Below are 13,683 nucleotides of genomic sequence, written 5' to 3'. Positions count from 1 at the left end.
GTCTGATGCTTTTTGGAGGTCCCCAGGGTTCCTCAGGCTGGGATGTTTAGCAGCCACCGGTGCTGCAGCTGACACACAGATTGCTTGGGCATTGCTAGCCAGGAGCCAACACTCACCACTCCCCCAAGGACATTTACACTTTAATTCGGGGGGCTGGAACAGCCCTTTAATGCCCAGCAGAGATTTAACACTGCAGCCCCAAGCCAGAGCTGGCTGCAGGAGGCAGCATCCCTGCTCAGCCCAGCCTTCCTCCTCGGAAGGGCTGGGGATGGTTGTGCAGGGCTCTGTCACTGCTGCCTGGTTTTCTTGGCGGGGGTGAATCCCGGTTTGGCAAGGGGGAGGGAATGTGAGAGGATGCTGAGCCAAGAGAAGGGCTGGGAAGGCTGGGCCCCCATCCCTCCCACTCCTCACCCAGGGCGAGGCAGCATTTCCCAGGCTGCTGGGAGGGGAGCTGGACCCATCACCTCCCTTGGAGGGGAGCAGCCACACTGCCAGAGCTCCAGTATCCAAAAAAAGACCAGCAGCCAAAATCTGGACTGCGGAGACTGACAGTTCTCTCCTGTCCTCTCTCATCCTATTCTATCCCATCCTGTCCCTCCATCCCATCCATCCCCTCCTGTCACCTGCCATGCAATCCCATCCTCTCCCCTCCTGTCCCAGCAAGGCCACCCTGTGCAGTGGGAAGCTGTTAGCTCTGCTCCTGGAGCCTGGGGATGAGTTTGGCCGGGAGCATGGCTGGGAAGTGGAGTCTCTAGTATCTAATATAAGGGTTGAGCATGTACTGCTGCCTGTCCCACAGCATAGCCTGGCAGGGACAATCCATCCAGCTGTTTGCTTTTGTGGGGCTTGTCAGGATTTAAGTGGATTCACAGCTCACCTGTTAATTTTGCTTGAGAATGAACAGAATAGAAGAGAGAGTGGGATAGGGGGGTAATGCAGCAGTCCAGGGGGAGGAGAGGAGCTGAACTAGTGCCAGGCAGAGCTCCAACCATCACATGTGCTGGGTTCCCTTTGGGAAGAGGGTTACAGATGAGCAATACTTGGGGCAATTAAAGCTCTCCTGGCTGCTGCCTCCTGACCCTGTGCCCCCACACCCAGCACAAGCCTCAACCCCTCTCTTTCTTTTTAAGGTTTGAGCTACAGAAGCTTCTGGTTCTGCCTAACCAAAGTTCTAGGGTTTGAGGCCACACCTGGGAAGCCTGAGTTCCTGGTGCCACCCTGGGCAGGTGTGCCATGGGTCACAGCCACAGGGCCACAGTGTTTGCCCAGCTAGGGAGGGGTGACAGGGCACAGCTGGCTTCAGAAAGAGGAGACAGCCAGAGGTGGATGTGGCTGAGCATCCCCACAGCCAGCCCCAGCCCTCAGGTTTTTTGGGACTCAGAAACAAGGGCTCACGGGCTCCAAGGCAGAGGAGCCACAAGTGAAAGGGTGGGACTGGGATGTTTTTCCCTGTGGGATTCCCAGGTGGAAAAGAGAAAAAAATCTCAGAGGAGAAACTCTTTTGACTTCAGCTCCCCCGAGAGCAGAAGCGGAGGAGCTGCTAAGGAGTTGCACCTGGTAGTAATCCAAATGTGTGAATTGAAAAAATCATCTGGCATCTGGGCTGTGAAGCCACAGGTGCCCATGGGATAGGAGAGGAGCCCCTGCCCCTTTAAAAGCTGTGTGTCCTGCCTAGGGCTTGGTTTGGAGGATGTCAGCCAGCATAGAGGAGAGCATAGAAGCAGTGAAAGGATGTTTTCCCCAAGTGGTGAGTACATCCAAGATGGGTCCCCCAAGACTGTGCAAGCATGGGGGGGGAGAGGAGGGAGCCTGGCCCAGCCTGGGGATGATGAAGGGCTCAGGGTCAGGCTGAAGGGGGCTGGGGCATGGAGCATCCTGTATAACCAGGAGCCCAGCCATGCTGGAGCTGGATTTGGGCCAGGGGCTACCCTTGTGTTAGGCTTTAGTGCCTTGTGCCAGCACTGGCTGCAGTCAGGCTGCTATCTCCCAGGTCTGCCTTCTGGGATGAGAGGATTTTTAAGCTCAAACTACAGCAGTTTGTAGTCAAACCCTACATGCACTCCCCACCCCAGCTCCTGGCAGAGAGACAGGGAGCCCCCTTGCAATTCAGTTTGCTACAGGCTCCCTGGCTGCTCTTCCCTGGGGAGCAGAAAGCAGAGGTATTGCCCCCTTTCTCCTGAGTATCCCTTGTGTCTGCCAGAAAGTGGAGTTTTCCATGTGCTGATGTGGCCAAATCAGGGAGACCTGGGGGGGCTCCTCTGTGGGGACTGGTGGGACCCCCATGCTGGGGGGGGAGGAGGTCTGCAGCTGCAACATCCCTTTGCAGCCCCTCACTTGGCTGGAGAACTGGGGGAATGGATGTTCCTGGAGGAGGGGATGCTGTCAGGAGGGGTGGCCTCTCCCCACCTGTGTAGCCTGGTGCCTCCCTGGGAAGCATGAGCCCACAGTCTGTGCTGGGGGGTCAGGGAAAAGCCCCAGCAGTGGGGCTTTGTTGCCACTGGGAGAAGAGCAAGGCTTAAGCTCTCTGACTGCTTGGATGGTTCCCTTCATTTACAGATTGTTTCTGCTTGAGAGATCTTGTCTGTCCCATTGCCTTCTGTCCCTCCAGGCAGGGCTATGGGCAGTCATTCCTGATGATTTAAGGCTTAGCTCATGTTATAAATATTATCTAAAAGCAAGCGTCAGTTCAGGGCATAATCCCAGGCTGATGTGTAGCTAGCTGGATGTCTGAATACAAGAAAAGGAGGTGATTTGGGTACAGTTATCTGGTTGTGCTGCAAGTTTTATAGTGCCACCTGCAGTGTGTATCCTGTGAGAGACACTGGATCCTGCAGGTGGCAAAAGTTCAGCCTGGCATTTTTAAGGGCACTAAGGCATTGGGTTTGCTTTTTGGAAGCAGGAGGGGAAAGGTATTTCTGGGGCTGAACACACCCCAAGAGAAATGCATGTGGTGAGCCAGTAATGTGGGATCTAAAATCCCTATTAAGAGGCAGGAGCCCCTTTCCTGAGTTGCAGATATCAGGGACCTTGTGGGGCTTTTAAAGCCCTGGTGTGGGGGGCAGAGATATGGACTGCATTGTCCTCCCTGCACTGTGAGAGCAACCCTGGCAAAGATGAGTGCTGGGAAAGAGAGCAGAGGCTGAGGGGATGCAGTGCAAGAGATGTGCCTCAAAACAAGTGGATGCAAGGCACCAGAGATACGAGAGTTGTGAGTCTAGTGGTGTTAATAATACTTTTATTACTATTATTGTTATTACCATTATTGGCTAGAAAACAGCATGGACTCACTGTCTGGAAGATACAGCAGTGCATGTGGATGCTAGGAATGGGTTCAGGACATTTATTTCCCTTCAGGGGTGTGTTTCAGCAAGGGGCAGCTGGGGCTGGGTAATGCTGCTGAACACCCTGTACAGCACGGGGTGGTGGGAGTGCAGAGCCCTGGAGCCCTGGCAGCATTCCCCTACCCCCCTCCCTCCCTTTCTCCTGTGGCAAAGTTCTGTTGGCAGGAGAAACTGACCCCAGCCTGATGGGGTATTTCTAGTCCAGTTCCCTGAAGAAACAAAGGTCACGAGCTGGTGATGCTGGTTTCTTCCTTCTGAGCTGAACCCACAGGCTATTTCCAATCACCTACAGCCCAGAGTGAGAGGCTTGGTGGAAAACAAAGCCCCCTGAAAGTTTTGGGAACATCAGCAGATTTGCTCATTAGCAATTTCTGCCTGGTGGGGCTGTGCTGTGAGTGAAGGTAGAGGAGAGGGTAAAGGGTGGAAGATATCACAGCCTGCCTAGCCTGGTGCCCAGTCCTGGCCATGGTAGGAAGATCATCTTCCTGATGCCACCTCCCAGAGCTGGGGAACACCTGAACATGTGCTGCTGTTTGCACTTGGGTCATTTTCACTGCTCCTGCACTGCCTGGGGTTTCTTCTTTGTGTGAACAGGGTGAGAAATGGAGCAGGGTATGAGTTTAGAGCTATGCAATGCTCAACTAGATTAGTTATTTTTGTCCCAGACAAGTACCAGCAGTGGCTTTATTGCTGTGCCTTTGCTTGCTTACTCTGCCACTGCCATGGACCATTTGTCTCAGACTTTAAACATCTTTTATCAATTACTTCTTCCTCTATTATTTTTCAGAAACCTAACCAAAGCTTACACAACCAACCCCGGTTACACAACTGTCCATTCAAGTTTTGTTTGCTGGGAAACAATATGTGTGTGTGTTTTCATTCTTTGTCCTTTTCATTGTGGAAAATTTATCCTTTCTATGTGTCATTGGACTTTTCTTTCTTTTGCAGTTAAGTGATGGATTTCTGCTGGCCTCCTACTGAGCTGTGGTTCTGCTTTCATACCCTTGCTTGCCAGTGCCAGGACTTAAGGTAATTTGTCACAAATTAAAGGGTGTGGAGGTACTGATTGCCACGTGCCAGGGTTTGTTGTGCTCCTGTCACTTCAGAGGTTGCTAACTTTGAATCTTTGCATTTGGTTCTCTCCTGTGACTTGTTTGGAATAATGTGTGAGATTTCTGATAGCTGATGGTGCCCTTTCTATGTCTTCTCCTCTGCAGTATGGAATGTAGTGTATCTGTTGTAAAAACTAACAGGAAAAAGTGGATTTATTAACTGGTATGAAAACCAAGCCAATTGTGAATTATTTTGGTGAAGAAATTAGAAATGCTTGTGCTGTTAGGTTATGGATATATATTGGTGACATTCATACATCAATTGCTTACACCAGCAGTCTGGAATGGCACTGAAGGCAGGTACAGTGTCAGGGAGACTGTTCTAGAGAGGCTGATGTAGGACCTGTGGCTTTCTACTTGATGTCTCAGCTTCATGCAGGAATGTAACCTAATGTAGATTGTAAAAAAGCTCTGTAATGGAGAAGCATATTCACTCTGCCTTAGGCTGCAAATCGCTGATGACAAGGCCAAGCAGTCAGGGTGTGGTGGCACTGTGTTTTTTCCTTGATTAGCACTGGAATTTGCCTCAAAGATCAGGATAATGTCACAGCAAGGGAAAGCTAATCCACTTGAACAGCAATGCAGCTATTTGCATGTATGGTAATCTGGTGGTGGGTTCAAACCACCTTGTTGAGCAACAGGGTAAATTACTATGTTAATGCACAGCCTGGCAGTGGGGAGTTGCCTCCCCCCTGCAGAACACCTGAATGTCACTGAGACCAATCCCTCAAATGGCTGCCAGGTGGCCTGACTGCTGGGGAAGTCAAATATTTTGTTGGGACACTGGTCTTCTCAAAGAATTTTCAGTACAGAGCAGCAGCTTGTAATTGATGGAGCCCATGAGTTTGTTTTAACTTGGACTCTGCTTCTGGTTACTTGTGGCATTGCAATGGAACCCTAACAGGAGCTCCACACACGCCTGGGAGGGTAACAGCAACAGGCAGTATCAGGAACTTGGATTGTTGCATCCAGAAAACAGCAGTCCCTGAGCAGAGTAGCTGTTCCACAATGTGTGGCAGTTGGGGGAAGAAAGCAGTGCAGTGGTTTGCTCTGGAATTTGTGCCCAAATTGACCCCTGGGTACACATGTACACTCACACCATGGCTTCTCCCTGTTCATAGCATGCCCTTGCTTTCCATCCAAGGATTAAGCAGTGTGGTAATTAGGCAACAGGCCTAAGTTTTCAGAGGTTGCAAAAGCAGCCTTGATCTTCTCTTACAATGACTTCTGGCAGACCAAAATTATTGCTTACCAGTGAGCAGTTTTTACCCTGTGTCGAGTCTATCTCTGGATAGCAGATGGAGAGCAGATCATGCAGGCCTGGGATACCTTTACCCACTATGTGTAGTGGTTAATATGCCTTCCTTTCACAGCCACCCCACCATCTCTGTTTTTCAAGTCAGGCATCCACAGAATGCCACTTACTAAATCCCATTGGTACTTCTTTTTCTCTTAATACTGAGCATCAAGGAGGGAATGCTTGTGCACAAAACTAAAAAGGAAGAGCATGACAGCAGATTCCATCCTATACATGGGCCTCCAAAGAACTGGATGCATTCCTTAAGTACTGTAACTCCTACTTAAGTCTTAGTATGCAAGTAGTACTCTACCTGCCTGTTGTCAAAAGTTCATAAGGAGCTATAAATACCAATTCTCTCTTTTCATAAGAAATAAATCCATCCCTTGTACTATACTATAGGAAACACAACTGAAATTTTTTAGCATACACTTGCTGAAGAGGCAGGACTGCAGCTGAAGGCCATAAACCTGTAGACCACTCTTGGAAGACAAGTAGAGAAGTAAACAAAGACACAACTGGGCACAGTGGCTCTAGAAATTTATTTTCAGAGCTTAGTGCTTCAACTATGATTAAAATACTTAAGCAATTTAAAAATGCTACTGACTGGGTACTGGAGCCAGACAAGAGTACAACTAACACCATTACTTTCATGCACTGACAGATACCAGTTTGCTCATGCCACTGAAGTAGGATCTTTCCCGTTCACTCATCAGTTCAAAATGTAAAGGTCTTCTACAGAAGTTGCATTCAGCTGATGAATGTGGTTTCAGCTCCAGACCAACCTCCTTCCATGTTGCCAGCAGTTTTTCTGTTAGGGACAGAAAAGTTTATTAAGATTTAAGATTTATCAATTTATTAAGATGAAGTCTTAAGACAGTGGATTGCTTTAGAGAAGAAGGAAGAGATCAGCATACTTGTTCTTCCAGCAAATGAAGAGGGATAACAGAAATTCACTGTGACATTATTTACATCTTGAGTGAGGTGACTGGACTGAAACTAAGGCTCAGCTATCCTCACCATCTCTCTTCTGACAGGATCAATCATTAGCTACTTTCCCTGGGAAGAGCTTTTGGGTTTTTTTTGTTTAAGAGAGATGAACAGCTCAGCTAATGAGAGGAAATTTCTTTGGCTCCCACATAACAAATGAAGATTTGTCTGGACAGTGCCTGAGCAGAGCCCCAGCAGAGCTGGCTGGGTACAGGACTACACTGGCCTCACATACTCTTATTCTAGATGGCAGTGCACTGGCCTTTACATGTCATGCTCAAAGCAGGTCAAGTACAGGAGTATGTGCTGTGTATGCTGCATCAGGGAAGTCACTGTCCAGCCAGTGACCTCTAAAGCTCTGTATTTCCTAGTCTCATCTTTAGTACAAAGTGCAGACAGTCCACTATTTTTATTGCACTGGTGCAAGTATCCACTCACCAAGAAAATAACTCATCATCTGAGGGGTGTGGTGAGGCGTGGGGGCAATACGTAGCAGTTCTTCTCCACGGGGAACTGTGGGGTAGTTGATTGCTTGGACATAGATGCTGTGCTGACTCATCAGCTTGTCACATATCTCTGTATTTTTAGCAGCATCTGCAACCTGAAATTCAAAATTGTTACAGTATCAACCAACACATGCAAGGTGGCAGAACTGTCAGCCACAAGAATAAAATAGGACCAGTCTTCCTTTCAAATTGCATACGTATCACAAGGAAAGGCTAAAAATGTGTGTTGTAGAGCCCTCTGGGCATAAGTGCAACCCTGCAGCCTAGGCAGGTAGCTGTTAATACCCAAAATCTTTTTAACTATCTTATTGCCAGTTTCCTTGCTTTCTGTATGCTGCAGGTTTCACACACTTTATCATTCTGCTTTCCGATACTCACAGCGTGCTGGGGCCAACTCAAGCCAGATCCCTGGCACCGAATGCTAGGGCAGGTCTGAGCTTTGCAAATATTAACTAATGCCCAAAAGTCAAATGTGATGATGGAGAGGAACACAGGCACCCCGGTCCTGTGTCAACAGCATCCCAAAAACTCACCCTGACTGGAATGATGTGACTGGGGCAGTGCACCACGGGAAGCCCTGCATCCATCAGCATCTGTCTCATCAGCTTCACGTTGCGCTGGTGCTGGCGCCTCAGGACTTGGCCCTCTGCACTCTTCAGAGTTCGGACGGACTCCAGGGCACCAGCTAAGAGCATGGGTGGCAGGGATGTTGTGAAAATGAAGCCAGCAGCGTATGAACGAACGGTGTCTATCAGAGAGCTTGTACTGGAGATGTATCCTCCTACACAACCAAATGCTTTGCCTGAGGGAGGGAAAGAGGCAAATGAGCTTATTCCTTCCACCCTTTAGGATGGCTTGTAGTATCATAGCCTTTCACCTGAATGAGATTCTTAACCTACTCATGGCAGGCAACAACTCTGGCTGCCCCTGCTGCTAATCCTGTATTTACCCAGCACATGCTACAGCTTTCTTTTTAAGCCAATCCTGATGTAGTTATTGCACAGCAAGAAGAGTTCAAGACTCTCTCAGATACTGAAGTTTTGATTTTGGGGGAAGACCTTGTAAGCCAAATCATCAAGCATAGATTTTATAGTGACCCCAGGAGTCAACACTAAGTCTCTCAGCAGATTTAAATTAATCTGTTCCAGAGATGCTAGAAATAGCCCGTGCTCCTTAGGAGCACAAGGGTGTTACTGCAATTGTGTGGTCCATAGCAGCTGCTCTACCTGAATGGTCAGGAACCAGAAAGGAGCCATAGGTAGAATTAGGGTGTCTGGTGAATGCTTCTCTTTCTGTTAGGCTGCAACTCAAGACTAAGTTACAAAGCCATGAACTTTCCCAGTAAATTTTATTTCTGTTTGGAAGCTGTTTAAAGAATTCTCCAATTTGCAGCAGAAACTTACTCCTAAGCCTTCATTCTACTCAAATAATAGCAGTTGTTTCAGTTCTTGCCAAATCTCTTTATGTAACTCCCCCTCTCAGGTTTCTAGATTAGGAGCATTCCATTTCACATAAAAGAACTAAGTACTACTAAATATAGAGTACTACCCTACAAACATTCTCACCTGAATTTATTCTTGATTTGTGTAATATGCCACTGGAGGACTTCTTTGCTAGCTTGCTTAAAGGAAAAAAAAAAACCCACAATGCTACCTTAACTGATCTGTAAGGCAGTGTAAGTAGCTTACCACAGGCTTTTTAAACTGTGGGGAAGGCTTAAATCCTTTGGGCTTCTTGAAAAATCCTGGCCCCCAACAGCCTCAGACAAGTTCATTTAAACAGAAGGATTTTGAGTTAACCCACTTAATGTGCTTGCTCAGAATCTTTGCTGCCTTAGCTTTTGTAAGAGCACCAGGCCATGCATACCAAGAGTTCCAGAAATGATGTCCATCTTGTGCATGATTCCATCCCGGTCTCCTATGCCACCACCTCGAGCTCCATACAGCCCCACTGCATGAACTTCATCCACAAAAGTGATTGCCCCATGCTCGTGGGCAACATCACACAGCTCTTCCAGGGGACAGACTGCACCTAGGGAGCAAAGCAGGGACTGGCAATTACCATTCTCAGCTTGGATAGATATTAGTAGGCATTTCAGAAGCCTATTGTTCATGTAAACTCTTCATATAAATTCTTACAGCACTGTACACTTTCAGACCACAAATACAGATGCCTTGAGCACTAAATCCACAGGAAGGAGAGAGAGAGAAGGGTTTCATGTTAACTTACCATCCATTGAGTGAACTGTTTCAAATGCAACAATTTTAGGGGTAGATGGATCAGACTTTTCCAATAGTTCTCTGAGATGGTTGACATCATTATGGCGAAATATGTGTTTTGGGACCCTGCTGTTTCGGATCCCCTGGATCATGGAAGCATGGTTTCCAGAATCAGAGTAGATCTCACAGCCTGAGGGACCAGCACAGTTACACTTTAAGTATAAAAAGCATTAACATGCTCTCAGCACTGCTTTATGTATATGCAGTGTTGAAGCAGCAAGAGTAATATCTTCTAGAAAATAATGCTCTTGCTCAAAATAGCAGTTACAGATCACAATACAAGAATATTTAAGGCTTGTTTTATCTGTTTAACACAAACATGAGCCTAAGGAAAGACTGATGTTTTTTTCCAAGTCTTAAATATTTTACCTAACTCTCTTAACTTTGTAAGTAAAACAAACCCATCCTGAACTAGAGGTGTAAAATGAGATGTTCACACTCACAGGTGGGAGAACACTAAATTCCTACTGCCTCATTTTCCTATTCCATTTAAATCCAAGAGAGAAGACATTGTGCTTTTTGCCCAGTGTCTTCTACAGTTCGTAGCTCCTGGACTTAGCAGCTCCAGTCTTAGTAGGCTGCTGCTATGATGTACACAAGTTGAATATCACTTCAGTATAAGGTATCCAGAAAAAAAAACAAAAAACACATACTTTGGTGATGAGTAGGATATACTCACTTCAAATAGTCATTTGTCAAATGTTACTATTTTTGTGGTAAACAGTGGGTGCAGTTTGAGATCTCACCTGGTAGCATTTTAGCTAGAGTGAAGAGAGTGGAGTCATTGGCTACAAAGCAAGATGAGAACAACAGTGCTGCATCTTTTCCATGAAGATCAGCTAGTTCTTTTTCCAAATCGACATGAAATTTACTTGTTCCTGAAATATTCCTTGTGCCTCCTGCTCCAGCACCATGTTGTTTCAGTGTATCCCTACAGAGAGCCCAAGCATAGAAGGCATTAGTGTTACTTTGCAACACAGATGAAGAAAGGATCACTGCTGAAAACATTCTATTAGAGAATTAGTATTGCTCTGAAAAGGAACTAACTGCAAAAAAACACCTGTTTGGTATAAGTTCCTAGAGAAACTTGCATAACCCAGAAATCTAGTAAGCTAACAAATGAGCTACTGATTTCAGCTGCAATATGCCATCCAGTTTATCTGGGAATATCTGGGGGCCTCTGAAGAAAATCCAAGGAGGAGGGTCAGTGACTGACCAGTATACTGTAGCCCTGGAGCTAAATACTAAGTTACCAGCTTCAATACTGTTACCCAGCTTAAGAGACAAGTATAAGCTTAATTATTCCAAGAATAATACCAGAAGCAGCCTAAGTAGCTCGGTATAGAAATCAATTCTTCAAAAGCCTTCCCACGAAGGCTTCCGCAGGGCACTCCCACTTGAAGCTGCCTCTGAAGCACACAGCACTACTCACATCACTGCTCCACACACACGAGGGTGACGACTCATCCCCAGGTAATCATTGCTGCACCAGACAGACACCTCCTTCTTGGTGATCAGAGAGTCAGTGTAGTCATCTGCCATGGGGAAGATCTGCGCCTTTCGGTTCACTGTTTTGAATACTCGGTAGGTGTGATCCTTCTTTTTCTCATCTATTTTCTTCTCAAAGAACTGATCATACTGGAAGGTGGATACAGCTGAAACCAGACAGAGACTTAAGCATACAGGAAATAATCACAAGAGATCAGGCCTGTGGGGGGTTTGCCAGGCAGTCTTACATTTTGGCAAGTTATCCTGAAGCAGATGAGAGACGCTTTCTGGTCTCTGCTTCAGCACAATATCCTTAAACTTCTTCAGCAAACCATTGTGCTCTTCTCCCTCAGTCTCAATGTTCCTCAGTGTGGAAGCAGCTGGTATTTTAGCAAATTCTGTACCTAGAGATGTAATAAATTCCAGTGAGCTTAAGCAGTATGAAACTAAATGATGTAAGAGGAGTTTAGCAAAGCAAACAATTTAAGTAACTCTTAATTCCTTAGGAGTGCTTGAATCCATGTGCCTCTGTTAGGATCAACTATTCTATTTGCTTAACATTTTGCACTGTATGAGAAAAGGAAAACCTTGCCAATCAGTGACAATAAACATGTAATTTCCTTCCAATGCATTTACCTCATCATGACTCAGAAAATCACCCTAAATATCTACAGCTTTCAAATAAGAGTTGGTACACACCTAACTAAAGCCAGAGTTCTAGCTAGCTGCTTCCTTTTTGTTCCCAGTATTTAGTTCTGTTTGCAAGTAATTTTTTTTGAACCATGCCACAAACTAACTAAACCTCCTTGCAGAAAAAAACCAAGCAGAAAAGTTAAAAAAAGCTTCTTGAGACAGATGGTAAGGCTTTATTGTTATTGGTGAAAAGTTCCTTTCTTTGAAGGATGGCCCTTCTGTGTCAGGAAAGCAAGTCAACCAACACTCTTTAGTTCCATAAATCAAAAAAAAAAGGGGCTGCTTGCTTTCCAGCTTAGATTTGTGCTGGTACTTCCACAGTAGCGTGACCCAGCTTCTCCCATCACTGGATGTACCTCCTTTGTCTATACTTGCATTGTGATAAAGCTTCCTTCAGTTCTAAGCACCCACTTTGAGTGCAAGCAGAACAGCTCGATTCACATAGCTTGAGCCAGGATATCAAAGCACAGCATATAGTATTGCCACACCAAAATCACCCTGGGGATTTTGTGCAGCAGGTACACTATTAACACATTCTCCCAAAGCTTTTTCCATAATCCTACCCACACATTTTAAGTGGTGACTGTCAGACTTGCCCCACACTAGAGCAAAGTTAATCACCAGTTCTCGGAAGGAACCACTGTTTCAGTGCACAGAATACATACCTTTCCTCTCTGCCTGCATTTCCTGCACATCCTCTTGGAGTTCTAGGCTGGCTTTGCAGAAAACATTACTGTTCTTGTGATTCATCTGAGCTGCCAGGAATGGGCACTTGGTAGCTGAGCCCTGGCTAGCAGCAGCAGGTGGGTGGCTAGCAGGTGGCTGGGGTCCATCTGTATTCTCTTGGGCCACATCTTTGGTATTTTTGACCTCTGAAGTTGAGGTGGAGAAAGGAAAACACTTGAGTTTCATCATTTTAATACAGTGACTTTAAGCTTTTCTAGTACCTCTGCAATTAATTTGGCACAAACCATTCAGAACTACTTAACTGAGCAGTCAGCTTTTATTTATACAAGCCTGGGGTATTATGAAACCCCAGATACAACCAAGGGGCATTTAATTTAAGATGCTCAGTGTCTTTTGAGGAAAAGAAACCCCCTCTCTCCTTCACCCTCAAAGGGGGGATAATTTTCTTTTAAGGAGCATGGTTACTCGCAGTCCTTCCCCTGCAGCCCCTCAACTCTTCCTGAGTGCCAGGGTAAGAATCCCCCAGGGAATGTTGCCGGGAACCATCCTGGCTCCCCGGCCGGATTTGGCTGCGGGACCTCCCAAGGGGCCGCTCTCCCATTTGTGCCGCGCTTCACTACCGCGGACACTTAAAGGACTGAGCAACCCTCCCTTCCAAGCTGCCCTTTCCAGAAGTTTCCCCCTGCAACATACGATGTCCCTTCTTCCCCCCTCCCACTCTCTCTCTATATATATTTCGCTTGAGGCCGCCCAGCTCTGTCCCTCGGGAAGCTTCCCCGCCCGTCACCCGCTGCCCGGCCCTGAGGCTCGGCCGCCGCTTCCCCGGTCCCCACTCACCCCGGCGGGAAGCGGGGGTCTCCTCCTCAGCCTGCTGCCCGCGGGCCGCAGACGTGGTCAGGGCTCGGGCGGCAGCCGGCGGGGCCGCCTCCATCATCCGCGGGCAGTGCTGGGCGTAGAGGAGCAGGGAGGGCCCGGCCTTCTGCAGGAAGGCCTGCGAGACGCGGGCCAGGAACGGGCAGCGCCGCACCACCGCCTCCATCATCGCCGCCTGACGGAAGGCAGGACGTGACGTCACGCGCTGACGACCACCACGGGTGACGATGACGCCAGAACCGGGCACCACACCCGGACCGCGCTGCTCCGCCGCTGCCTATATAGCCCGGTTCGGCCCGACGCAGGCGCGTTGCGGCTGTCCCTCCCCCCTCCCCCCCCCCCCCCCCCCCCCCCCCCCCCCCCGCATCACGGAGCAGGCGCGGGACCGAGTGTGCGGGTCTGGAGGTGGCTCCCGGG

At 47.7% G+C, this 13,683-nt stretch overlaps 1 protein-coding gene across 1 annotated transcript; it reads right to left on the bottom strand.

The window, feature by feature from the left end:
* Positions 1-6,273: 6,273 nt before the first annotated feature.
* Positions 6,274-13,641, bottom strand: ALAS1 (5'-aminolevulinate synthase 1). The gene is made up of 10 exons (XM_071755717.1): positions 13,231-13,641; positions 12,372-12,578; positions 11,262-11,417; positions 10,958-11,180; positions 10,272-10,456; positions 9,476-9,655; positions 9,113-9,277; positions 7,780-8,048; positions 7,179-7,341; positions 6,274-6,561 (listed from the first exon to the last, which is right to left on the bottom strand). The coding sequence occupies exons 1-10, from the start codon at positions 13,433-13,435 to the stop codon at positions 6,401-6,403; spliced, it is 1,914 nt and encodes a 637-aa protein (XP_071611818.1). The 5' UTR covers positions 13,436-13,641; the 3' UTR covers positions 6,274-6,400.
* Between the last annotated feature and the right edge of the window lie 42 nt (positions 13,642-13,683).

This window comes from Heliangelus exortis, chromosome 12 (assembly GCF_036169615.1).
Source record: "Heliangelus exortis chromosome 12, bHelExo1.hap1, whole genome shotgun sequence".
NCBI classification, from domain to species: domain Eukaryota; kingdom Metazoa; phylum Chordata; class Aves; order Apodiformes; family Trochilidae; genus Heliangelus; species Heliangelus exortis.
Note: the sequence above shows the minus strand (reverse complement) of the source record. Positions and strands in the feature narration are given on the sequence as shown.